Source organism: Myxocyprinus asiaticus, chromosome 37 (assembly GCF_019703515.2).
Source record: "Myxocyprinus asiaticus isolate MX2 ecotype Aquarium Trade chromosome 37, UBuf_Myxa_2, whole genome shotgun sequence".
Taxonomy (NCBI): Eukaryota; Metazoa; Chordata; class Actinopteri; order Cypriniformes; family Catostomidae; genus Myxocyprinus; species Myxocyprinus asiaticus.
The window spans coordinates 10,465,479-10,493,092 of record NC_059380.1 but is presented as its reverse complement, the minus strand read 5'-3'; the positions used below and the strand labels follow the sequence as shown (position 1 = coordinate 10,493,092).

Sequence of the window (27,614 nt, the reverse complement as noted above, 5' to 3'; positions counted from 1 at the left end):
TGGTGTTTTATAAAAATGAATGAATTAATAAAATATCTCTTAAAACCTTTTGCAATGATCATTTCATAATTTGGTCACACACTAGTGAGGGATAAAATACAATAAGAATTGCATTTATTATTTTCAAATATTTTTAACTGAAAATCATTAATGGAACTGTTAAAAGGTACCGGAATCCAAATTTCTTTGCGATTCCCATTCATATTGCTAAGTGGGTGCTTGCTGATTCAAGTCGAACGAGCCCACCCCCAAATCTCTCTGACATTCTGGTCAATAAATGTAAGCGTTTGGGATTTTTTCACGTTTTTTTGCCATGCAAAATTAGTAAAATCTCTTAGAAAAGTAATAGCGCACTTTGCCTCAACAAAGCACAAACGGTGCGAAGTTTAAAAGAAATATTCCTGGTTCAAAACAAGTTAAGCTCAAACGACAGCATTTGTGGCATAATGTTGATTACCAAAAAAAATTATTTTGACTTGTTCCTCTTTTTCTTAAAAAAACAAAAAACAAAACAAACAAACAAACAAAAAAGCAAAAATCAAGGTTACAGTGAGGCACTTGCAATGCAAGTGAATGGGGCCAATTTTTGGAGGGTTTAAAGGCAGAAATGTGTAGCTTATCATTTTATAAAAGCACTTTCATTAATTCTTCTGTTAAAACTCATGTATTATTTGAGCTGTAAAGTTGTTTAAACTGTCTTTTTTTGGGGGGGGTGGGGGGGGGTAGAGTTTGTTACATCATCATGGTTATCACATTAAAATCATGTTTACACACATGTTGTTTATGTCTTGTGGCTATACTTTTGAAAAAGTATTTTGATGTAAAAAAATTGTCCCCCATTCACTTCCATTGTAAGTGCCACATTGTAACCCAGATTTTTGCTTATTTTCGAAAAATGTTTTTGTGGTAATCAATATTATGCCACAAATGCTGTCGATTGAGCATAACTTCAATTTATATTGAACCCGGAATATTCCTTTAAATCTTAGGGTTAAGGGTTCGATCAAGTCCCTAATCCCAAGTCTGAGCAGAAGCAATAAGATTTGGTGACAAACAGAGGGGCACACTCCTAATTAAGTGTTCACTTCTCTGCGGGGACTGATGCTGTTTCAGTAGCCTGAGGGTGAGGACGTGAGACGTGCTGGCACAACTGTGGCTGTCTCCACTAATCATGTAGGCTCCTTCTTTGTTTTATTAATAAGAGCATTCCTGCGAGCTGATGCAAGGCTCTAGAAACAGCTTTTGTGGGACTTATAAATAGACCTGTATAAGGTTTAACATGATAAAGAGTTATTAATCTGGTAAGCTGCTGGAAAGGATAAAAAGGACTGAGATGGGTGTCTGTGTGCTAGCGTGTGTGTAACATGCAGAAAGGGCTGTTCCACAGGTGCAAAGGAAGACCAAAAATAGCAAACAGCCCTGCTGAAAAATGTGAATGTGAAACGGTTCCGTATATGCCTTGAAGAGTTCCTGTAAAGAGGAGGACAGCAAAGAAGTGAATGAATGAACGAATGAGTCAGATAAAAAAAAAAAAAACATTTTTTTTTAAAAACCCGCAAGTGTGTGATGGGCCACACTGGAAAAAGCTGGCAGAATTAAACAGTATTCCATTTTTACAAATAAAGTTGTCGTCTTGTATTACCCACTTTTTATTTTCTTTTTAGATTTGGGTAATACCTTTTGTAGTTAAGTCGAGCTCTGGTGTGTGCTGGACAGCTGAAAATATAAACCAGTCTATTGACATTGCCAAGTGAGTTATGGTTCGACTTGAATCCTTGCATCATTTTAAACATTGCCTCTTTTGAATGCAAAGGAAATTATTTAGGCTGGTTTAATGTTTGCCATATTTTCTTCCAATTAGGCTTAAACAAGGAGAAAAAAGCAAAACATGTGTAAAATTAAATTTCAGGTATCACAGTCAATTATCCATTATAGAGTTCTCAGTGTTTTAGAGGCCAGTAATAAGCCTTTATGTGAAGGATTTGAAATATACCCATTTTCATCTGAAATAATATAGACTGATTCCATTACTTGCCGTTTTAAGGACCGTCTGTATGCACTGCTGGCCGTCTCCCATCTTTACCCTAGTGAAATGATCCAGACTGGAAGTGCTGAATTCAGAGGGCATTAGTGGGGCTTGTGTTTTGGAGTCGGACCGGAACGACGAGTCCAATGCGCAGTCTGGGGCTGCAGATGTGCTGATCTGGGATCAGCCTACTGATTCCGACAGTCTCAATCCTCTTCAAAGCTCTCAGCCTTCCAACTGCGCCATGAAAGACTGTAAAAGCTGTTACTCAGGTTCAGTTATATTCACTTCCACTGCAACTGAATCTCTGCTTTAGCTACAGAGCCAGTCATCATTTGAGTATTTACAGAATCGCTCTTTTGCAGACAAATGTTTACTTTGTGTCATTGTGGATTTTCATCGCGGAATTTATATATAGCTTAAAAGTAAAGTTCACCCAAAAATTTTAATTCTGTCCTTGTTTGGGGGGGCCTGAGTAGCTCAGCAAGTAAAGATGCTGACTACAACACCTGGAGTTGCAAGTTCGCATCCAGGGCGTGCTGAGTGACTCCAGTCAGGCTTCCTAAGCAACCAATTGGCCCGGTTGCTAGGGTGGGTAGAGTGACGTTGGGTTAACCTCCTCGTGGTCGCTATAATGTGGTTCTCGCTTTTGATGGGGCGCGTGGTGAGTTGTGCGTTGATGCTGAGGAGAATAGCGTGAGCCTCCACACGTGCTAGGTCTCCGCGGTAATGCGCTCAACAAGCAATGTGATAAGAAGCGTGGATTGACTGTCTCAGATGCGGAGGCAACTGAGATTTGTCCTCCACCCGGATTTAGGTGTGTCACTATGCCACCACGAGGACCTAGAGCGCATTGGGAATTGGGCATTCCAAACTGGGGAGAAAAGGGAAGAAAAAAAAAGAAATTCTGTCCTTGTTTACTCAGCCTCATGTTGTACAAAACCCTTATGATTTTCTTTCTTTTGTCGAACATATGAGGAGATGTGAGTCAGAGTGATCTCACTGTCATTGTATGGAAAAAAGTGAATGGTGACTGAGGTTATCATTCCCTAACATTCAGTGTATCATCTCATTTTGTGTTCCATTGAATCAAGAAAGTTATACAGTTTTGAAACAACATGAGGGTGAGTAAATGATGACTGAATGGTCATTCTTTATTGGATTGGAGACAGCACCTCAAGCATGTTATGGGTATGTGCTTTTTTGCATGGAAAGCAAAACAGGTGTCAAGTTCATTTAGGCAAGAACACCTGATGCTTTGTCTACGTTCCGTAGTGTTGATGTCTTTGGGTAAATGGTGTTCCCTAAACAATAAAAAAGGCTGCTGGGAAAAGACAGTCTACCTTTCACCTCTGACCCTTTCAGAATACTGGAAGCTTTTAGTCCCTGCTGTGCTTGCCATTTTTTGAGAGGGTGTGAAGTGACAGCCCACCTGTATGAGATTTACCCATGAGACCTCCGCCCCTTGGCCTACCTGGCTCAGACACTCTCTTTTCAACCCTGCTTTCTCAAAATCCTCTGTTCCGTTGCCAGCTGCCGACTCCGACCCTGAACTACAGCTGCCTCGTGGGAAGACAGAGAGAGAAAGACAAAGAAGGAAAGAGAAATCTTTGCTGCAGGGAGGATGGGATTTAGTCATGAATGAGATAAACTGTGGTTTCTTCTTTTCCTGACTTTATTTGTTTGTGCATTACTTCCTTAAATCACTATGCAAGAGGTAGGAGGGGAAAAAAAGAGACCTCAAAACATTAAAAACAACAAAGCTTTTAGTTTTTATTGCTAACGTGCACTTTTAGAGCCAAATTAGAATGCACTGAGGTGTTTATCCCCTTGTTGCTATCTTACCTTAGCAACTTTCAGCATCAGCAATATAAACAGATTTTTAACAGGCAGTCATAGAAGTTCCCATGATCCCTTGTTGCAGCCTCAGTACTTGCAGAAACAGGACAGAGAATGAATCACCACCTCCTCCACCCTTTCTTGTAAGTGCCAAAGAAAATCTGCTGATATTAGAACATAAAAAAGAGAAACCTCAGTGCATAGCCAATGCGTGTTACTGTGCCATGAAGACGCTGGTCCTGGGATTTTTGTTTTATCTGTTGCAAGCTGATTTTTTTTTTTTTTTTTTTTCTCAAGTAAAGGCAAGTTTGGTCTCATTTCTCTTCAGTCCCAATTAAAAGGTAAAAGTGCCATTTGTTTTGACTTACCCTCCCCCAAATACATGTTTTATCTCTGCAATCTGAAGAACACCCCTACCCTTCCTGTATCCCTCCCTCCCCTTAGAAGAAATGTATCTCCTTATGTTCTCAGGGGTCAAAGTTCAACTGGAGGGGCTTTAGGGGCTAAACAAGATGCAGCAAGCCTTAACACTAGCGGCTCAGATGAGCCTGCCAAAAACGATTACAAGACGCTGCAAACTTCTGTCTCGTAGCCATAATCAAAGGTTCCCTGCGTAGATTTATTGGGCTGCTTTATTTACGACCTTCCATTACAGCAGCAATATACACCCATTACAGGATATGACAAGGCTTCATGCTTGCTTACACCCCAGGCTAGTTAATATGGCAGTGATGCACTAGCTGTGCAGCTGCTCATCTCTCCAGTGGTGAAGGCAAGAAGTTTTGCATCTATACAGACTACACACCTCTGATTAATGCAGTAGTCTGGAACCCTATGGGACTCTGGCATATAGTCAAATGGGTTTTATCAGAAAAATACTGTCTCAGGCCCATATTCATAAAGAAAAGATTGCCTAAGGTCCTTGGTCTAGCTGGTCAACCAGCAGTGACAAGCATAAACCAGCCTGGACCATTATGGAAATTCATGTCGGCCTTTTCAGCAGAGTGAGTCTAGAGATATAGATCTTGGGCCTTTCAGTATTGTCACATCCAGAGAAGAGTGATATACAGTAGATCAGGGGTTCTCAACGGGGGCAGTACTGACCCCCAGGGGGTGTTCAAAGGATGCCAGGGGGCACTGAGAGCAAATTAGTAGAGAGGGGCGTGTTAGGTTACAAATGGGGGCGTTTATCACCCATATTAATCAAATCTATCGTCAAGTTCCTCTTTGCATTAAAACTTTTATCTAGACTTGGAGTATATCAGTTGTACCACGGTTCATCTGATTTTGAAATCTAGTGACGCATCTGAAGTATCTGGTTTAGCAGCATCAAATACACAGGCGGAGGCACAACCTCCGCGAATGCACCTGTATGTCACTGTAGATGGATATGTCTCAATGGACAGAGCAGCGCGAAGCAAAGAAGGTGTGTTTTTACTTGCAGACCGATCTTGAGCTCTTAAATGCGCAGCTCTGCGAGAATCAGTGAGAAGCAAGGTGCGAGAAGCGGAAACCATTTGAATTCGGCACAGAATTCTACATCACCACCCTTGAATTTACTATAGTAACACTAACTGTAGTGGCTCAGGTGGTTCTTTAGGTATATTCAAATAGATGTATGGCTGACTACTTGTTTACTATGTTCTTACCAAGGTTAGCATATGTGTCACTGCAAAAACACTTTTTATTTATTGGGATTTAAAAACTTGAGTTTGGAAGGTTTTACAGACCTAACAGTAAGAAAAACAGCAAGATGGACAGATGCTACCAGAAACTATTTATCAGAGACAGGCCACTTCTTTTAAAATGAATGGAATGCCCAACCAAGAAGCTATAGCACCCAACGGTCAACGGATGTAGAAAGGAAGTCCCGCCTTACAGGTAAAAGAGCCAATCACTTTTTAGATACAGACATCGCCTGTCAATCAACTCAAGAGCGTGCATGCGTATTAGCTAAAAAAGCCAGAATAATTGTGCTTTTTAGTGTAATATGAGGTAAAGAAGCACAATTTATGATATCGGTATTGTCAGATTTTACAGCTGATTTGAAATATGTTGTTTCAACATAAGCTAGGCAAGTGTTTTTTGAGATTTCGGTGTTCCCCATTCAAGTAGATAGGAGCTGCACTGTCATGACTGGAAATAGCCTCCCGGGAGCATTCCAAAGATGGTATTTTAGGGAGAAAAAGATTGAGAATAAATATTATCATATCACTACTTCAGCTCTATTAAATTTGTCATAGGCTACATTAGGGGAGTGAGGGAATATAATTAATTTTTGTTGGTAGGGGGGTGTTAATCAAAAAAAGGTTGAGAACCACTGCAATAGATGGTCTGGGTGGATGTAAATTAACTGCACATGGTCCACAGGCAATAAAACTACCCATATCTTTGGTTTGTGTCCCCCATGATAGAAGACATGCCTGTATCTTCTTCAGTCATGCAAGTTTCGCGTGACTAGCTCAGTTGACAGCTTTTGCCTGCAAAATATAACCCCCCAACCAGGTGCATTTAAGTTATTCCAAATGTGAACTTCTTGGGCTTAGTTCACATTTCTGCCCGTAAAAGCGCCATCAAGATTCCAAGATGTGTTGATTTACATTCAGCTAACATTGTTTATAAAGCATATAGGTCTTCAGCTGTTGTTGTGGCGAGCGACTAGCGCAACACTGCACGGCTTATACTGCATGTGCAGATAAAACCATTCCCACAATACAAACACGGGATGTGCTTATCCATTTTGTCGAGCTTATTGTTTTAATCTTGTGGCTTTTGTTAATTACAAAATTTTCGTATTTCTTAATTGGTGATGGAACTCAATCTAGTTCACAGAGGATTGTAGCCTACAGATGTTAATAAGTCATCAGTCCTCTGAATCGTTCATACATTTGAAGGCTTGTGACGTTGCTTGGGTTGTTTTTTCTTTTGACCATACAATTTCTAATTTAAAGAGTTTCTTTGTTGATTCCGAGGGTGCATCAACACTGTGTCAAAGACAAATGTCCTTCGACCAGAGATGATGCACTGTACTGTAATCTGTATTGTAAATGTAACCTTTGGAACAGAAAAAGCATGCCACCACCAGACTATACTCTTTCACACAAACGCACAAACACTCACAATTCTGTTTTGGTTCAACACAAGTATCTCTTCAGGAAAGACCTTTATTGCATCTTCCTACGAGTTTGTGCCCTTGGCTGCCATTGGCTATTCAGTGGCTCAGGTGGTTCTTTAGGTATATCCAAATAGATGTATGGCTGACTACTTGTTTACTATGTTCTTACCAAGGTTAGCAGATGTGTCACTGCAAAAACACTTTTTATTGAGATTTAAAATCTTGAGTTTGAAGGTTTTACAGACCTAACTGTAAGAAAAACAGCAAGATGGACAGATGCTACCAGAAAATATTTATTTATCAGAGATGGGCCACTTCTTTTAAAATGAATGGAACGCCCAACCAAGGAGCTATAGCGCCCAATGGTCAACAGATGTAGAAAGGAAGTCCCGCCTTAGAGGTAAAAGAGCCAATCACTTTTTAGATACAGACATCGCCTGTCAATCAACTCAGGTACGCATGCGCATTTTGCTTTTTAGCATAAAATGAGGTAAAGAAGCACAATTTATGATAGCAGTGTTGTCAGATTTTACAGCTGATTTGAAATATGTTGTTTAAATGTAAGCTAGGCAAGCAGTTTTTGAGATGTCAATGTTCCCCATTCAAGCAGATAGGAGCTACACTGTCATGACTGGAAATAGCCTCCCTGGAGCATTCCAAAGATGGCCGACAGCGGACTGACTTTGATTGGCTCTTTTACCTATAATCTGAGTAATGTGTGACTTCCTTTCTACATCCGTTGACCGTTGGGCAATCCAATATCCCCCATTTGTTTTAATAGAAGTGGTCCTCTTAATAGAAGAGACCGTAGATAGGATCTGCACTGGCATATGCTGCATGTTTACATAGAAAAATAGCTGCACAGGAGCATTCCAAAGATGGCAGCAGAGTGAACTGACTTGTTAAAAAGACTTTGGTCACATCCACACTGATACGTTTTCAGTTGAAAACACATTAATTTTTCTAAGTTTATAGCTCCAATCCACACTGGAATGGCACTAAAATCGGAGACTTTCGAAAATGCTCTCTATAAACACATCTGGAAAATCATGACGTTAACTGTAAACTTAAAATGGAGTATTCAAACTTAAACAGATTAGTGTGGATGTGGCCAAAGTCTGTGAGACTTATGTCTCTGCAGAACAAAAATGGGCTTTTCCCAATCAGTGGGCATTTTCAAACCGGGATGGGTGTTTTTCAATCACTTCACAGAATTTGCCTACTACATTAAGGTTCCCTACTTTTGGGCCTGGGTAATTCAGCGAGTATTGACGCAGGCTACCACCCCTGGAGTCACGAGTTCGAATCCAGGGTGTGCTGAGTGACTCCAGCCAGGTCTCCTAAGCAACCAAATTGGCCCGATTACAAGGGAGGGTAGAGTCACATGGGGTAACCTCCTCGTGGTCGTGATTAGTGGTTCTCGCTCTCAATGGGGCGCGTGGTAAATGCGTGGATCATGGAGAGTAGCACGAGCCTCCACATGCTGGGAGTCTCCATGGTGTCATGCACAATGAGCCATGTGATAAGATGCGTGGATTGACAGTCTCAGAAGCAGAGGCAACTGAGACTTGTCCTCCACCACCCGGATTGAGGTGAGTAACCGCGCCACCCTGAGGACCTACTAAGTAGTGGGAATTGGGCTTTCCAAATTGGGAGGAAAGGGGATAAAAATAAATAATTAAAAAGATTCCCTACTTTCATTGGATAGTTGAGAAACGCCCATCCTGGTTTGGAAATACCCACTGTTTGCTACATTGAAATTTTCAACCGTATTTAGCTGCAGTGTGTATGTTGCCTATTGAAGTTTCATTGTCTGCTGTGAGAAATCTGTAAGTTTGCTCAGTTAGAAAAGATATAACAACCCGAGTCAGAACAGCCTGAAGGTCTGTGCTGAGTTTGGTGGATGTAGCTTGAATGCTGTAGGTGGAGTTATTGTTAAAAAAAATTGGTCTCAGATGAAGAAAAAAATCAATAAACTTTGCCATAAGCCAGTGCCTTTGCCAATGGTTTACAATGCCTGATGGTCACTCAGAATATTTGTTTTTATTTTTCCTCTCTTTTAATTGCAGGTGCCACGTGATGATGGTAGAATCAGCAACTGAGACCATTCGAACAACACCCTCCAATCAAAATGGAGTCAGCAGCCTAAGTAGCCAGTCAGACGGCGGAGGAAGAGAGGGGGGTTCCAACGGCGACACCAATGGGGAGATCAGCTCAGTGGATTTACTGCACCTTCAACAGCAGCAGGTGTGTGTGTGACAGAAAGAGACCCTGAGTCCTCTACCCTGACTTTCAGGAAGTGTGTTTTGCTCTAAGATGTTTCTTGTGCAATTCATGTGTCTTGTGCAATGTATAAACAATCAAATATATGAGGCAAACTGTAGTTTAATCTTGCCTTTGCACTGGTTTCAAAACCTCACAGTGTTGATTGTGTGCCATATTTTCTTTTGCTATCCAGTATTGCAGCTTTTCACCTTTAATGGGCACACACATTTAATAAATAACCAAAACTAGTCTTCAAGCTTCACATTTCCATACAGTTTTAAAGAGAACATCACAAGTTAAAGCAAACGTTTATACTGTATACATTTTTTTTTTTACTCACCCTCATTTTGTTCCAAACCAGTTCGACTTTTTATTGTGGGTCACAAAAGTAGATAATTGGCAGAATGTCCAAACTGCCATGTCCCTGCACTTTCATTGTATAGGAAAGAATGGCAATGAAATTGATTGTTGACCAGGGATAGAGCAGCTTGGACATCCTGCTTAATATCTCATTTTGACTTCCACGGAGGGGGAAAAAAGTCATATGGATTTGGAATGAGGATGAGTGAATGATGACATAATTTTCATTTTTTGAGGTGAACTATCCCTTTACGGCAACTTCATTTACTTCTAACCCTTAAATGCCTTATAACGCAGACCTAACTTCCTGATACTAACTGTGACATTTAGGTCTAGTCTAAGCAGCAATCTCAGGCTAGCCTAAGTCACAATAATTCTCATGCGACTGTTTTATACAGTGACACGTCAGCGTGCAGAGGCTTGTGCTGTTTTTGCTCTCTGGCCTATGCGTCAGTGTCTTCCATATCTAGTTTGTCGGCTGGAATTTCCTCACTTCCTGGACTCTCTTGGCTGAAACTCTCACTTTTTCTGTTCACACTCTTCCTTAAATGCATTACAGACACAGAGGGTAACACAACCCACAACCTTGTTATCAATGAAACACAGGCAGCACTGCAAGCAGTTCTGTCTGAAGTATGTGAGCAGATTCAAGTATGTCTTAATGTAAGATTGATTAACTTTACTAAAAGAAAGTAAAATCTAATACAGCAGTTTTGCGTGTAGTGGACATATTGCATTGGCACGCGGAGGGGTAAGCACTGGCACACCAGCAGTGGCAAGAGAGGAGTAGACAATTTTATTTATATATAACTAAAGAAGTAAGTTGCTGGTGTCTTTAGTCTAGCTTAACACAAGCACATAATTTATACTTCCCTAATTTAATACATTCTATAAAAAATCTATAAAAAATATTTTACAATAATAAAAAAGGTTCTGTTACTTATTAGAATTAATCTTAAATTAAACTTAGTACTTACATCAAAATATATAAGATATATATAAAGAAAAAATATTGTACGTTTGCAAAGGAGTAAACAAACTATACATTACTATATATCTATATCTATATATATATATATATATATATATATATATATATATATATATATATATATATATATATACAGTTGAAGTCAGAAGTTTACATACACTTAGGTTGAAGTCATTAAAACTAATTTTTTAACCACTTTCATATTAGCAAACTATAGTTTTGGCAAGTGGTTTAGGACATCTACTTTGTGCATGACACGAGTAATTTTTCCAACAATTGTTTACAGACAGACTGTTTCACTTTAATTGACTATATCACAATTCCAGTGGGTCAGAAGTTTACATTCACCAAGTTAACTGTGCCTTTATGCAGCTTGTAAAATTACGTCAAGCCTTTAGGCAATTAGACAGTTAGCTTCTGATAGGCTAATTGGAGTCAATCGGAGGTGTGCCTGTGGATGTATTTTAAGGCCTACCTTCAAACTCAGTGCCTCTTTGTTTGACATCATGGGAAAATCAAAAGTAATCAGCCAAGACCACAGAAAAAAAATTGTGGACGTCCACAAGTCTGGTTCATCCTTGGGAGCAATTTCCGAACACCTGAAGGTACTACGTTCATCTGTACAAACAATAGTGCGCAAGTATAAACACCATGGAACCACGCAGCCATCATACCGCTCAGGAAGGAGATGCATTCTGTCTCTTGAACGTAGTTTGGTGCGAAAAGTGCAAATCAATACCAGAACAACAGCAAAGGTCCTTGTGAAGATGCTGGAGGAAACAGGTAGACACGTATCTATATCCACTGTAAAATGAGTCCTATATCGACATAACCTGAAAGGCTGCTCAGCAAGGAAGATGCCAATGCTTCAGAACCACCATAAAAAGCTGTGGTCTGATGAAACAAATATTGAACTGTTTGGCCATAATGACCATTGTTATGTTTGGAGGAAAAAGGGTGAGGTTTGCAAGCCAAAGATCACCATCCCAACCGTGAAGCATGGGGGTGGCAGAATCATGTGGTGGGGGTGCTTTGCTGCAGGGGGGACTGGTGCAATTCACAAAATAGATGGCATCATGAGGAAGGAAAATGATGTGATATATTGAAGCAACATCTCAAGACATCAGCCATGAAGTTAAAGCTCGGTCGCGAATGGGTCTTCCAAATGGACAATGACCCCAAGCATACCTCCAAAGTTGTGGCAAAATGGCTTAAGGACAACAAAGTTAAGGTATTGGAGTGGCCATCACAAAGCACTGACCTCAATCTGATTTGTGGGCAGAACTGAAAAAGTGTGTGTGAGCAAGGAGGCCTACAAACCTGACTCAGTTACACCAGTTCTGTCTGGAGGAATGGGCCAAAATTCCAGCAACTTATTGTGAGAAGCTTGTGGAAGGCTACCCAAATGTTTTACCCAAGTTAAACAATTTAAAGGCAATGCTACCAAATACTAACAAATTGTATGTAAACTTCTGACCCACTGATAATGTGATGAAAGAAATAAAAGCTGAAATAATTAATTCTCTGTACTATTATTCTGACATTTCACATTCTTAAAATAAAGTAGTGATCCTAACTGACCTAAGACAGGGAATGTTTTCTACAATTATAAGTCAGGAATTGTGAAAAACTGAGTAAACTTCTGACTTCAACGATATATATATATATATATATATAGCAGTGCTTCACTTTTGGTTAATCGCGTGAGCACACAGTTTTCACTCAAACTGTTATGCTGATAATATCATTTGTAATGAAAAATAAACAATTACATTAGAAAAATGCAAAATAGAAACATTTTCGCAAGTGGACTCATACTTCGGAAAATGCATACATTTGCATTGGGTGCGGGTCGGCACATGCAGCCATTGACCAGGAAAATAAACATGGCACTCCATGTCAAAAGGGTTGCCGACCCCTGATATATACAGTACATACAGGATAATACTATGTTGTAATGCATGTTATTTTTTGCCTCCTGCAATGTGAGATCTTGCAATTCCTGGAGTTCATATTTCATAACAATATAAAAATAGCTGTGTTAGTTACTAATCTGTGCATATACATGCAGTTGCCCACAAACAGCCACAAGTAAAAAAACAAAATAATAAAAAAAAAAATAAATAAAACAGCAAGCAATAACCAATTATGTGAGACATCTGAAAGAAAGAGCAGGAGAGAGAAAGAGAAGCAGATAGGAAAAGGAAAAAAGAACTTAAAATAACAACTGCTTTGCATAGCTTTTTTTCTGTCATTTGAAATAAGGGGTTGAAATTGTAGTGAAGGTAATGAATGTGAATGTTTGCACTCCTTGGCTGCATCCTCTGTGTTGTGTGTGTGCGTTTGGAGACTCCCGCTGAGCGAGCACGGCCTCACCGCACACAAGGAGGCCTTTCTTCCCCAGGTCTGCAGTCTGGTGTTGGTGCACCTGTACATGGTCATGTGAGCCAAAGCCTTTAATTAGAGAAAGAAATTGCCAGTTCCTTCTGCTCTAAACCATTTCCAATGTCAAACATACGGCCACTGTGGTCTCAATGCCACACTCTGTCTCAATCCTTCCTTTCCTTCCTCTCTGTCTTTCTTTATTTTCCTTTTCCACTTTCACTCTCTCTCTCTTGCCACACTGACCCACACTTTTTGCTCTTTGGTAGCAAGCAGATGCTCCTTGTAAAAGTAACATTAAAGTAACGTCCAAAACATTTTACAGGATTTTGTGGTCCTCTGTCTTTTCATTAAAAAACTGAATGCATCTCTATTGCCTGCTTCTCAATGACAAGATTATAGTTTGCTTGTCACACAAATTTGTGGCTTCAAGCATGTCAAAACAGAAGTGGTTCGTTTAGTTTGTGTTACCCATTTCTGCTGCATTTGTCTTTGTAATAGAGTCAGACCAGAAAAACCTCTGGTGATCAAAGGTTTTTAAGAATATATGCCACGCAAAGACCAGCAAACTATCCCTTTAATTCTGAATTAGCATCCAAATAAAATTATTTGACATTTGTAACGTTTTTGGCTAAATGCAAATCACAACTTTTTGTGATGACATTCCCTCAGTGCCCTGACCCCTTTGTCCACAGAGAGATCTCCCAAATGCTCTTCTCATTTCATTACTCCTCCTCTTTTTCCTCCTTCAGATGAGATATATGTTTTGTGCCAGCAAGCATTGCAATGTGCCCTTTGATATGGGTGGTAATGCCATAGAAATTTGCCTCTTTTATCCCCTCTCAGACAGCAATTGTTCATAAGTATCCAGTGAATGAACTAGTTCATCGCTATGTTCCTTCATTTGATTACAAATGAATTGACAGTTTGGCCTTGAAGCCAAACGATTTAATGAGGAATGCTCTGAAAGCAAGCAGTAAAGTATTATCATGGCAGAGGCTCCTAAAAAGTCATTTATTAAGTTTTAATTTCTTGCCCTGCTAGCCCCATCTCAGACAGCTGTTTTATGGAACGGCCACTGTGAAGCCAGCAGAGACAGTGGGAAGGCTTGAAAGAGAATGTGCATTGATTCACAAAGTGCCTTTTGAAACATTCTTTCATGGCAATGTTTGGATAAAAGTGTCTGCTAAATGACTAAATGTAGATGCAATGTGGCAGAAATTCACAGAATGTTTGATTCCAAACCAGGGGCACGCATACCCCAGGGGGTACTTAAACAGGTTCTATGGGTGCATTTGGAAAGACTTTGATTTTGCTTTGTTAAACTTTTAGAGCAGAATTGAAACTTTAAAATAAAAAGTTTAAAATAATGAAAACCAATTAATCTTGTGTTTTTTTGTAATTATACAATTATACTCTCTGTCCATTCTCCGTTGACATCTCTCATCAACAAGGCATTTCCATCCACAGAACTCCCACTCACTGGATGATTTTTTGTTTTTGGCACCATTCTGAGTAAACTCTAGAGACTGGTGTGCGTGAAAATCTCAGGAAATCAGCTGTTATAGAAATACTCAAACCAGCCTGTCTGGCACCAACAATCATGCCACGGTCAAAATCACTGAGATCACATTTTTTCCCCATTCTGATGGTTGATGTGAACATTATTTCTTGACCCATATCTGCATGATTTTATGCATTGCATTGCTGCCACACGATTGGCTGATTAGATAATCACATGAATAGGTAGGTGTACCAAATAAAGTGCTTGGTGAGTGTATTTTAGGTGGAAGTTTCTTGATGAGTCTAACTATATTGATTGTTTTGTTGCAATATTGCAATAATGACCATTTTTTAAACAATAATTTTAATACATGTTTAATACATTTTATACATGCTAAATTAAATCCTGTATAATAGTTAAAAGAACCAGCATATTTCAGGTTGGGTGTCGATGGTGGTACTTGAGCTTTACAGCTGGGGCTGTGAGGCTACATAATACAAAAAAGGTGTCTCACTTCTTGTGTAAGTGACTTATGCTTTGTGTCTCTTCTCTCTGACAGTTAAAAAAAAAAAAAAAAAATCTCAGGAAATGCCTCCCATTACTAGAATCTATGCAAACACACTTATTATCACTGCTTATTCTGTTTATTGGCTCTCGCTGCCAGTTTTTCATCAGTCTGGCCTCTTCCTCCAAGCCCAAGTTTTTCACCTGGAAGCAGCACAGTGCAGCGACAGTGGTTAAACACCCTGCCAAGAGGCGCTGGAGCAGAAAAACAGTCTCAACTCCTCTATGCAAGACCACGTTGTCAGAACACAAAGCACTCTCTCCGTGGGCCCCTCGGGAGCCTGGGAGAAATCACAGGCATCTACAGACGTCAAAGATTCAACAGTCTTTACCAAACAAACAGAAGCCCAGCAGAGTGATGGAGAATACGAGCAGGGGAACATGAGCTAGGAGGGTGAACGGCTGGGTGAAAGGCAAATGAGAACAGAGGGATGAGGGAGGTTGAATGCAGGCATCATGGAAGAAGAGTGGATGCCAGCTAATAAATGTGTTCTTAAAATGTTTTCCAAACATTTCATTATGGTTGTAGGAACGTTTCTCAATGTTATTTAAAAGCATAACTTAATTTGCAACTTATTTTCAGTTTTTACTCTCTGGAAGAAATATGAGGAAATATTGTTTAAATAACGTACAGATAATGTTTTACTAAGAACATTTTCTCCTAGCATTGTGAGAGTTTTATAATGAAATAAGAATGTTCCATTAACGTTAAATTACAATTTTGTTTTCTAACTTATACATAAAGCTAGCTAAAGTTTTTGGAAAATTCCCTGTTAAGTGGGATGGTGGGTACGGACAGATACGAGGGGATAGAGAAAAAGGGGGAGAGTGGGGCTGAAGTGCTTGGAGAGAGGGAACAAGAGAGGGAGGGGAGAAAGAAAGTGTAACTCTGAGATGTGTCAAGAAAGGGCGCCTGGGCCCCCCTGAGGAATGTTCCTTGTCTGCTTCACAACCCCAAGACCAGCAAAACCCTTTGCTTAGGAGAAAAAAAGAAGGAAAGACAGAAGAGGTAGAATGCACACTAGTTGAATCCTCATAGAATTTCATCCTCTTGTTGCACAAAGCCAGGAATCCAACCAAGGTTTTTTCTGTTTTTCAATCCCTCGAGTGTTCTTCACTTCAAATGGTCCCGCTCCACAGCCAGTGCACAGCGACTGTGGCCCGGGCAGGGGGAGGTGGCCCTGACAGACCCCTCTGCTGCTCCTCTCTTTTTCTAATAGGTTGGTCTTATCTCTCTCTCACTCTCTTTAGGGATACAGTAAACCAGTGGTTTTGCTTCAGAGTGACCATTTAGATAGGATGTGCTTCAAATGGTGCATAGCAGGTTACATCGGTGGATCCAGAGCAACTCTGTTGAAGTCACCCCTCCTCTTGCTAATAGTATGTGTTTAGTATGATGCAAACTAAGTGCCCTTCAAGTTTGATTGAGTCAGATTTTCTGTTCTTCATTGCATGAACTCGTCTGGCCCATGTAGTTCCAACGACTCACGTTGAAGCGAGGATCATTATTATTCTCCCTTTTGATTGGCAACACAGGATGGAATTTAAAAAGCGACTCGCATCATTTTATACAGTCATTTCAGAGCAATTTTTTTTCAAACATAACAAGGGTCCAACGGGGACAGTGGCACTGTTCGAGGCTCGCAATTTCTCACCGCGAGGCGTTATCCCCACTTGTTCCAGTTCCATGGCCTCCAGATTGGAGCTCCGTGTGCGGGGGCAGTTTGGGATTTTGGCTTTGTGTCTGAGAAGATTGGAGTGCGAACGGACATTGGATTCTTCCTCGTGTTTTTCACCCTCCCCTTGAGCGAAAGCACGAGTCTCGTCGGACATGCTTTGAGGCCTGTTCTTCTGACAAACAAGCATGCAAAAGAGTTAGTTTTTTTTTCTCCCCTTTTTCTCCCCAATTTGGAATGCCCAATTCCCAATGCGCTTTAAGTCCTCGTGGTGGCGTAGTGACTCGCCTCAATCCAGGTTGCGGAGGACGAATCTCAGTTGCCTCCGTGTCTGAGACCGTCAACCCACGCATCTTATCACGTGGCTTGTTGAGCACATTACCGCGGAGACATAGCGCGTGTGGAGGCTTCACACCATCCATCGCGGCATCCATGCACAACTCACCATGCGCCCCACTGAGAGCGAACCACATTATAGCGACCATGAGGAGGTTACCCCATGTGACTCTACTCTCCCTAGCTACCGGGCCAATTTGGCTGCTTAGGAGACCTGGCTGGAGTCACTAAGCACACCCTGGTATTCGAACTCCAGGGGTAGTAGTCAGCGTCTTTACTCGCTGAGCTACCCAGTCCTCCCACACAATGGTTTTGCAGTCCAACCAAGCGCATCGCTTTAAGGAATGACTTTGAGCTAAAATCGCCTCCGTTTGGAATTTTCCTCGTTTTTCCCCCGCGGCTCGCGCTGGGGAACGAGCTGGTCAAGGCGATACTTTTGTTTTCGAGGGTGTTTCGCACTGTCTGGGTACTACATGTTGTTTCCCCATTATATGTTGGGACTGCTTTAGTTCTAACCCGTTTTTTCAGTACACCAATTTAGCTCAGTCTCCCCCGTAATTTACACTGGCGAACAAGCATTTAATGTTTTCAGCATGAGTTTTGCCTCTGCCTCTATGACCAAGGGTCTCAGGGCATGCATAATATACAGTAACTCATTGTACAATAAAAACAGGTCTACACATGAGCCTGACGGGCTTGCTGTGTAATGAAGGATGAGCCCCTATTCAGTGAATGAAATTTAACCATATAAATGTATAAATTTTCTCCTGTTTGCCCTTCGGTCAGTATCGGGATGCACCTCAAATGTCCGAAAACCAGAATATGGTTCAGTTTTCCCCCGCAGCTTCCTGGGGAGCAAACATTATATATATATTTTAAACAAATTTCCCGAATTCAGCCCGTCTCCATGACCAAGGGTCTCAAGACATGCATAACAGAATTCAATGTTCATCAAGCACAAGTGTACACAAAACACACAGTGAACATAAGCACCACACATTGTCCCCCCAGAAGAATGCTGGGACCGTTGTGGTGAGCCTGCTTGCTCTCAATTCCCCTCCATGTTCGCACATTCTTCCCTGTTTTATGCTAGGGAAGATGGTTTATCTGGTGTGCTCTGTTGTAAATACATTCAGAGTGACTGCTTTTTATAACTGCCTGATCGAATTCGGCCTCTGTCTCCATGACCAAGGATTTCGGGACAAGCATAACAGAATTCGATGTTCATCGAGCACAAGTGTACACAAAACATACAGCGAACATAAGCATCACACGTTGTCCCCCCCATAAAGAATGCCGGGGCCATTGTGGCGAACCAGTTTTCTGAAATAAACATTCCCCCAATGCTCATACACTTTCCCCCATTCAGATACCAGGGAAAAGGTTTATTTTATCAGCATCCCTGCAGTAGATACATTGAGGGTGCTCATCATTTATGCCTAAATACAAAGGGCAAAAACATTATCAAATTCCCTTCAACGAAGGCCTCCCTCCTCTGTGCCGCTGGTTCTGGGGGGCAGTGGCCAAAAGTAAGCAAAGCACACCATCTAATGGTAACAGGTCGTGCTGCAGGCAAGAGCCATGCATTAACCCCTCTGTCTGCCCATCTGTCGGCTTGGCAGCAGCTGAAGGGCATTTCGAACTGGGTACTTAGAACGATAAAGCATGGTTATGTAATTAAATTCAGGCGAACTCCGCCAGTGTTCAGTGGGGTTGTTCCAACAGACGTTTCTGTTCAGGAAGCCCCATTTTTGATTCAGGAAATTCACTCTCTCTTAGAAAAAGGGGCAATAGAGGAGATTCTTCCTTCTCAGAGAGAGTGCGGCTTTTACAGCCATTATTTTCTGGTCCCGAAAAAAGATGGCGGCTTGCGTCCCATTCTGGATTTGAGACGTTTTAATTCTAAACTAATGAAATGTCAATTTGGAATGCTGACAGAAGCAAATAATGTCACAAGTGCAGTTGGGGGACTGTTTTGTGACAATAGATTTGATGGACGCTTAATTCCATATTCAGATTGCGCTGAAGCACAGGTGCTTTCTCAGATTCACTTTCTGGAGCAAAGCGTATCAATTTTGCGTCCTTCCGTTCATATTTGTGCTGGCACCACGCACTTTCACAAATTGAATGGATGCGGCTTTGACTCCCTTGAGGCTTCAGGGCATCGCCGTTTTGAATTATCTCGATGATTAGTTGGTGCTAGCCCACTCGGAGACTTTGGCTGCCCAACATCGAGATGTCATTCTCAGCCACTTGAGCAATCTAGGGCTGTGTGTAAACAAAGACAAGAGTGTCCTGTTGCCAAGGCAATAGGCTCTGTTTCTAGAGCTGGAGCTAGATTTACGGGCAATGCAGGTGCGTCTATCTCCAGTTTGCATTCTGTCATTCTGCTGGTGTCTAGCGATGTTCAGAGTGGGACGTGTTCTCCCTGTGAGAACATTTCACAGGCTTTTGGGGCTCATGATTGTGGCTTCCACTGTCATTCCCCTGGGCATGTTGCGTGCGAGACCATTTCAGTGCTGGATGAACTCCACAAAGGGACTTCAACCACTGATGCATGCATTCTGTACCTGCCTTCTGATGTCAGGTGTTCCATTGGGACAGGTGTGTCGCCGCAAAGTTATAACGACAGATGCCTCCTCCACGGGTTGGGGCACTGTATACGAGCGTTGTCCAGCTTGTGGGGTTTGGACGGGTCAGTGGCAATATTGGCACATAAACTGTCTGGAGATGTTTACGGTGCTGCCGGCGTTAAAGTTTTTCCTCTGGAGATTCAGGACAGTCATGTTCTTATCTGGTCAGACAACAGGACGGTGGTGTCCTACATCAGTCGCGAGGGAGGAGTGCATTCTCATACCATGCTGTGGCTGGCATGTTTCATTCTTCTGTGGGCACAGGACAATGTGCTGTCTCTACGAGCCGTGCATGTTCCTGTTGAATTTGGGGGCGGATCTCCTGTCCAGATAGGGCTTGATGCTTGGAGAGTGGACATTACATCCTCATATTATGGAACAAATCTGGAGAAGGTTCAGCAGAGTGTAAGAGGATCTGTTACTTCGAGTGAGATGTCACACTGTCCCCTCTGGTTTTCCTTCTCACGCCTGGCACCACTGGGTAGCGATGCATTGGCGTATCAGTGGCCGATATCACGTCTTTATGCTTTTCCACTGATCAGTCTGCTGCATGCAGTTCTGCAGAGAGTTCAAGTGGATCGGGTTTGGCTTCTGTTAGTGGCGCTGTTTTGGCCATCTCAAGTATGGTTTTCGACTCTGGTCTCTCTCCTGGGAAGTGCCTTGGGAGATTCCAGTCAGAACAGACATGTTGTCTCAGGCTCGGGGCAGCATTTGGAACCCCGACCAGACTTCTGGAAGTTATGGGTATGGCCCCAAAACGGGGCGCACTTTTGAATGATGGGTTATCCCCCACTGTAGTTGATACCATTCTGAATGCTAGAGCTCCATCAAGGTGAAGATCCAGTTCACTGCCCCGACGGTACAGCGTTTTGGGGCTGGGATTGCCCAGGCAATGCTTAATGTCTATATTGCTGCTATAGTGGCTGGACATGTGCTTATCAATGGAGTCTCTGTCGGTAGACATTCTTTTGTCTCTTATTTTAATGCACAAGGAACGCAGGCTTAGACCTTTTCGTCCCGTCTGCGTTCTGTTATGGGATTTACAGTTGAAGTCAGAAGCTTACATACACTTTGGTTAATTAAAACAAATTTTTTAAGCACTCTACAGATTTAATATTAGCAAACTATAGTTTTGGCAAGTCGTTTAGGACATCTACTTTGTGCATGACACAAGTAATTTTTCCAACAATTGTTTACAGACAGAGTGTTTCACTTTTATTGAAAACAATTCCAATGGGTCAGAAGTTTACATACACTATGTTAACTGTGCATTTAAGCAGCTTGGAAAATTCCAGAAAATTATGTCAAGCCTTTAGCCAATTAGCCAATTAGCTTCTGAGAGGAGGTGTACTGAATTGGAGGTGTAACCGTGGATGTATTTTAAGGCCTACCTTCAAACTCAGTACCTCTTTGCTTGACATCATGGGAAAATCAAAAGAAATCAGCCAAGACCTTAGAAAAAAAAACTTGTGTTCTCCACAAGTCTGGTTCATCCTTGGAAGCAATTTCCAAATGCCTGAAGGTACCACGTTCATCTGTACAAACAATAGTACCAAAGTATAAACACCATGGGACCACACAGCCATCATACCGCTCAGGAAGGAGACACATTCTGTCTCCTAGAGATAAACGTAGTTTGGTTTGAAAAGTGTAAATCAATCCCAGGACAACAGCAAAGGACCTTGTGAAGATGCTGGAGGAAACAGATAGACAAGTATCTATATCAACAGTAAAACAAGTCCTTTATCGACATAACCTGAAAGGCTGCTCAGCAAGGAAGTAGCCAATGCTCCAAAACCACCATAAAAAAGCCAGACTACAGTTTGCAAGTACACGTGGGGACAAAGATCTTACTTTTTGGAGACATTTTCTCTGGTCTGATGAAGCAAAAATTGAACATTTTGGCCATAATGACCATTGTTATGTTTGGAGGAAAAAGGGTGAGGCTTGCAAGGCGAAGAACACCATCTCAACCGTGAAGCATGGGGGTGGCAGCATCATGTTGTGGGGGTGCTTTGCTGCAGGCGGTACTGGTACACGTCACAAAATAGATGGCATCATGAGGAAGGAAAATGATGTGGATATATTGAAGCAACATCTCAAGACATCAGCCATGAAGTTAAAGCTCGGTCGTGAATGGGTCTTCCAGATGGACAATGACCCCAAGCATACCTCCAAAGTTGTGGCAAAATGGCTTAAGGACAAAAAAGTCAAGGTATTGGAGTGGCCATCACAAAGCACTGACCTCAATATGATAGAATATTTGTGGGCAGAACTGAAAAAGTGTGTGTGAGCAAGGAGGCCTACAAACCTGACTCAGTTACACCAGTTCTGTCTGGAGGAATGGGCCAAAATTCCAGCAACTTATTGTGAGAAGCTTGTGGAAGGCTACCCAAATGTTTTACCCAAGTTAAACAATTTAAAGGCAATGCTACCAAATACTAACAAATTGTATGTAAACTTCTGACCCACTGATAATGTGATGAAAGAAATAAAAGCTGAAATAATTAATTCTCTGTACTATTATTCTGACATTTCACATTCTTAAAATAAAGTAGTGATCCTAACTGACCTAAGACAGGGAATGTTTTCTACAATTATAAGTCAGGAATTGTGAAAAACTGAGTTTAAATGTATTTGGCTAAGGTGTATGTAAACTTCTGACTTCAACTGTATCTGTTGCTTTAGAGGCACTGTCGGGTGCTCCATTTGAGCCCTTGGCAACAGTTGCTGATAAGTTTCTGACTCTTAAAACGGCCCAGCTAGTAGCATTGGCATAGTTTAAAAGGGCATAGACAGTTGGCATACGAAAGGGAACATCTCGGTTATGTGAAACGTAACCCTGGTTCCCTGAGTGGGAAGGAGACACTGCGTAAGCTGGCCATACTCTCTAGCAGCTGCATAGGCTCGTGCCTTCCTGCAGAAAATCTGACACGATGGTGCCAATATGAGTGCTTTTATAGTGCCCATGACGTAGCTGCCAAGGGGCGTCGCTGAAGCGCCATCAGCCATTAAATTGGCATGATAGTATAAGGGCTTCAGACCATGTGACACTCCCAATGTGTCCCAATGCGATTACTCAGCGCCTTGTTTCCACTCAGGGAACCAGGGTTAAGTTTCACGTAACCGAGACAAACATCATAATGAAAAAATTGCTGGCAAACTACCACGTCGTTATGCAGAGTTTTGAACAGGCTAGAGCAACAGTTTTTGTTGAAAGAACACCTCCCTTTGGTTGTTTTTGGACGCGAGAGGTCAAAATAAAAGAGCCAGAATCTAAAAAGATTTTAAGATATCTTGAATATTTCTGGAGTCATAGAAACTCCAACTTCCTGTAGAACAAATAAAGTATTATTTCCAATGTTTCGACTCTCACCATTGGCAAATAATGCAACAAGGGGAGCTAAAGTCAACTGATTTTAATAATAGATCTATCTACCTTTCTAAGTTTACTTTTTTTTTTTTTTACCTGTATTTTTGCACCAAACTCATAGGCAAAAATTGTCATTTTGACCCCACTCTACTAAAAATGGATTACTCTTACTATTTAATATATTGACTTTCAACACCTTTAATGTTTTTCATTCACCAATCTAAAATCTTTGGGTTAAACTCATGGGAGGAGTGACAGTGCAAGCAACTGCTTCCCTAATTAGTAGAGAGTTGAGAAAGAGTGGTGCAGAGACGAGGAAGAGAATGGAGATGTGAAACACACCAGCGAGAGACAGATTGAGAGACAGACAGCTAGACTATCTCTCTGGGCACCTGTGATGATACAGCTCCTTAAGAGTTGAACAAACATTGACAGTTCAATTGGTTATGATTTGGATCTTGTGCATATGGAGGCCATATCGTTGTATAGCTGACACTTTTAATCAGATATAGACTCGCAGACTGAAGATAACAGATGTTTTCACTGTCTCTCTCACTTCCTCTTCTCCTGTTCTGTTCACTTTCCATTTTACTTTGACTCGTCTGTCAACTATGGGACATGCTAAAACCCCAATCATTGGGGAGAAGCTTTGTATTCCCTGTTATAAAGATCAAAAATGTTGATTTGTCCCCACCAAACTTCTTAACTAGCAAAACCAGCAAGACCTCCTTTTTCAACCAGTTTCACTAGAAAGCTTCACTTTTGCTGGAGCACAAAATGGCTATGCTGGTAAACCAGCCTGGTGTTCTTTTTGGCAGAGTTTATTGGAGTAATATCTGGATCAAGAATATTTTTGTTGGACAGGTTTTATCTCTATGCTCTCTCAGTTTTGTTCAGTGGTCTATATTGTGATAGGGGCTTCATAATTTGTCATTTTGTGGTCATAGTATCATTTCCCACACCTTTTTATGTAATTGCAACACAGAATGACTCGTCTCCATATCCATGTGACTTTTGCTTTGCTCTTTGTTTTTTCTGGCACTGTCCCCCAATAAGAGGCCATAATGAACTCTACAAATTGGTCATAATGGTGGCTTTAATTAACTGTCCATGGCACATATGGAAAGAGCAGATAAAGGCATATAGATCTCAGATATCTGGACAGATAGACCATATTGAGTTGGCTCTACTGATGGCAATGGCAGATCATAGGTACCTGTGAGCAGTCTAGACACTAATTGGGTTTCTACGTGTGAAATGCTAAGCACAGTAAGAACAGGCAGAAATGAATTTTGGAAGGGTTGACAGTCAGGGTGTTTGGCCTCTCTCCGGTCTCATTATGGTTGGGGAATGGCCTTCTGTTCACCACTAAGCGAACAGTAATGGCTGTATCACGTCCTTATGTGAAACGAAGCTCATTTTACCAATTTCGTCTGATCGGTGTTAGGGAATGGAGCAGTCACAAGGCTCCGGGCCTGCTAGTGCGATCAGAGCCACTCATTCTCATCATACCCTTCTGAGCGGCTTAAGACTAACGAACAAAAAAAGAGAGACTTATAGGCTTAAATACAGGGATCATATCTCTTTTAGACAAGGATGTAAGGTGAGGGGGGGTGGGGGGGGGGGTTGGATGGGGTGCAGAAGCCAGCTTAATAACATCCAGTAAATCGAACATTGTCAGTCCTTTCAAAGGTGTCATCGTTTAAAAGCATTCCACACTTTTAATTGTGGCTCGTCTCATTGTACGTAGGTCACTAAAAAGAAAGGTCAAACTGGGTCACGGAACGACGGTGGTGACCGAGGTGCAAGGGTGAGGGGTTTGGGGGGTGTGTTAAGGGAGGGTAGTTGCCTAGCATTGGTGGACTACCTCAATAGATGCAATACAAAAAGACCTCCACCGTGCTGGTTCCCTGAAGTATTACTGAAAAGGTGGCAAGGCATTGAACATCTTACAAAGTTAAGAAAAAAGTAATTTCAACAAGCGGAGACAGCGTTTCTTTCTTGCTTTGTTGTGTTCAGTCAATGCTCTTGGAATTGAGTTCTTGGAAATGTGTTGGTTTAGCTTTTAACTAGAAAACTTTTCCACATAGCTACTGTTGCCTTCACATAAATGCTGTTGTTTTGTATCGCCGCAGGCGCAAAACACTACATATGCCACAAATAGAGAGAAAAGAAGTCATGTCTCCTGTCTAGGACTGGTTACACATGCACATTTCAATAAGTAAAGGGCTGTCTGAAGCATAATGTATTTCACATGTGCTCAGAGATATTTCATACTCTTCATTTAATGATTTTTTCACACATCAAGTCCTAATTCTGGAATGTGGGAATGTCATATTTATGGGAGGGTAATAAAACTAATGTATGGCTTTTCCAGGGAAACCTCTGAGAAGGCTTAAGAGGGCTGCCATTAGTATGCATTTACATATGTGTGTGTGTGCTCAGCAGGGTAGCTGAAGTAACATTAGGAGCAGTTGTGAAGATGCACGGGTGTTTCTTTTGCATTTATCGAGTGTGGCTGTTAGAGCATCTTAGAAGGACTGCCAGCACAGCTGTGCTCAGATCAGTTCCAAACACCCAGCCAGACCACAGTAGCACTGTCACCCTGTCACAGATCAAGTTAACATTTACGATTTATAAAATCAGATGGTAATGATGATTGTCACAACATTGACACTTTTTTTTTTTTTTCTGGTAAAGTGTAGTTTAAAATAAATAGTTTGTATCAAAGCACAAAATATCACTGGACAATGATTGCAGTATTTTATTTAATGTGAATTAAATATTTTGTACTAAATACTTAAATACTTTTGTTTTTAAAAGTCTTAGAGCAAACTTGTGACTAGGCTCACACAGAATCTGGTGTCTGTTTATGAATATTTTAGTTTTTTTTTTTTTTTTTTTTTAATTATTATTATTATTGTTATTTTATTTATTTATTTATTTTACTTCCTGCATATTCAGAGCAGAACATGTCTGCAGACTCTGTCAGGGCCTGCTTAAGTGTGATATATTTTCAAATGAGGCAATGATTTCATACACAGACATAAGGAATTTCTCAAAAAGTTAATGAATTTATATGATTTGTAGGTGTGCAATTTACTTCCACTGTCACATGCTACAGATTTATTTATCATTAATCCATCATATTTTGTCCTCTGACCAACATGCCCTCATTTAGCCTCTCGTCCTTGGCGAACACACTCACACACAATAGACTTGCACCAACAAACACTCACATCCCATTGCTGAAAGTGGTGCCTCAAAGCCCCCTTTTATTCTGCGCCTGTAATATCCACGACCCGGGCAGTTCACAGGCAATGCTTGAAGCACATCAAGCATTGACCTTCCTCTAGTCACCATGGCGATTATGAAAGATTCTCAGCTGGATACTAATGTGTGGGCATTTGGAGGTAAAACTCCCTCGGCACTGATTGACAAACCACTGGGAAGGAGAGAAGAGGAACAGAAAATAAGGAAAAGGAAGAAGACAGGAAAAAAGAGGGTAGGAGAATGGATTTAGTGATTTGGAGATAGCTGTAAGAGTGGGAGGGGGAGATTTAGGTAATAGTTGAAGTGGAGAGGAATGGAGGAAGGATAGAGAGAATTAGGGGCAGAAAGAGTATGAGCAGGAGGGATAGAGGGAGGGTTCTTTTACCCTGATTTCCTACTGGACACAACGTCAGGAAACAGCAGCAATAATTGACACTAATTGGCATGTGTTTTTGCTGTCTCAGCTCTAATCAACAGATGAGGTGGAAAGAGAGTAAATTGTCAGAGACTGGTGCCAGTTTAAGCCCTTAAAGGAAAAGCACTATTTCCCAAATCTTCTGAAGACATATGATTACTTTGTGTGAGGAGTAGACAGAAATGTCAGTTGTTTTCAAACTCAGGACAGGTTTGATGTCAATTAAACCAAACGGCAATGTTTTTGCATGTCTAATATTGAAACCTGACGTACCAAGCTTGAATATGCACATTTGATAACTACGATAATGTGCAAAATTTATCGCACAAGTCATATGAGCTACTTTTGTGGTGCTTTAAAGGATAGTTCACCCAAAAATGAAAATTATCATATCATTTACTCACCCTCATTCCATTCCAGATGTACAGTGCTGTGAAAAAGTATTTGCCCCCTTCCTGGTTTGTTCTACTACTAAATTGTTTTAGATCTTCAAACAATATATTACATAAAACAAATGCAACCTGAGTAAACACAAAATACAGTTTTCAAATATATATATATATATATATATATATATATATATATATATATATATATATATATATATATATATATATTTTATTGAAGCAAAAAAGTTATCCAACACTTATATCACCCATGTGAAAAACTAACTGCCCCCTTAAACTTAATAGCTGGTTGTGCTACCTTTAGCAGCACCAAATGCAAGCAAACATTTCTGATAACTTGAGATCAGTCTTTCACAACTCTGTGGTGGAATTTTGGCCCACTCTTCTTTTCAGAACTTCTTTAGTTCAGCCACATTGGAGGTTTTTCCAGCATGAACTGCCTGTATAAGGTCCTG

General features: G+C 41.1%; 1 protein-coding gene across 1 annotated transcript in view; it reads left to right on the top strand.

Moving 5' to 3' along the window:
- The window catches only part of LOC127428282 (forkhead box protein P4-like), a 161,339-nt gene that overhangs the window by 40,265 nt on the left and 93,460 nt on the right, over positions 1 to 27,614 (top strand). Inside the window, exon 2 of the mRNA XM_051676537.1 lies at positions 9,050 to 9,227. Within this exon, the coding sequence (XP_051532497.1) occupies positions 9,060 to 9,227 (168 nt within the window). The 5' untranslated portion in view covers positions 9,050 to 9,059. The remainder of the gene's footprint in view (positions 1 to 9,049; positions 9,228 to 27,614) is intronic.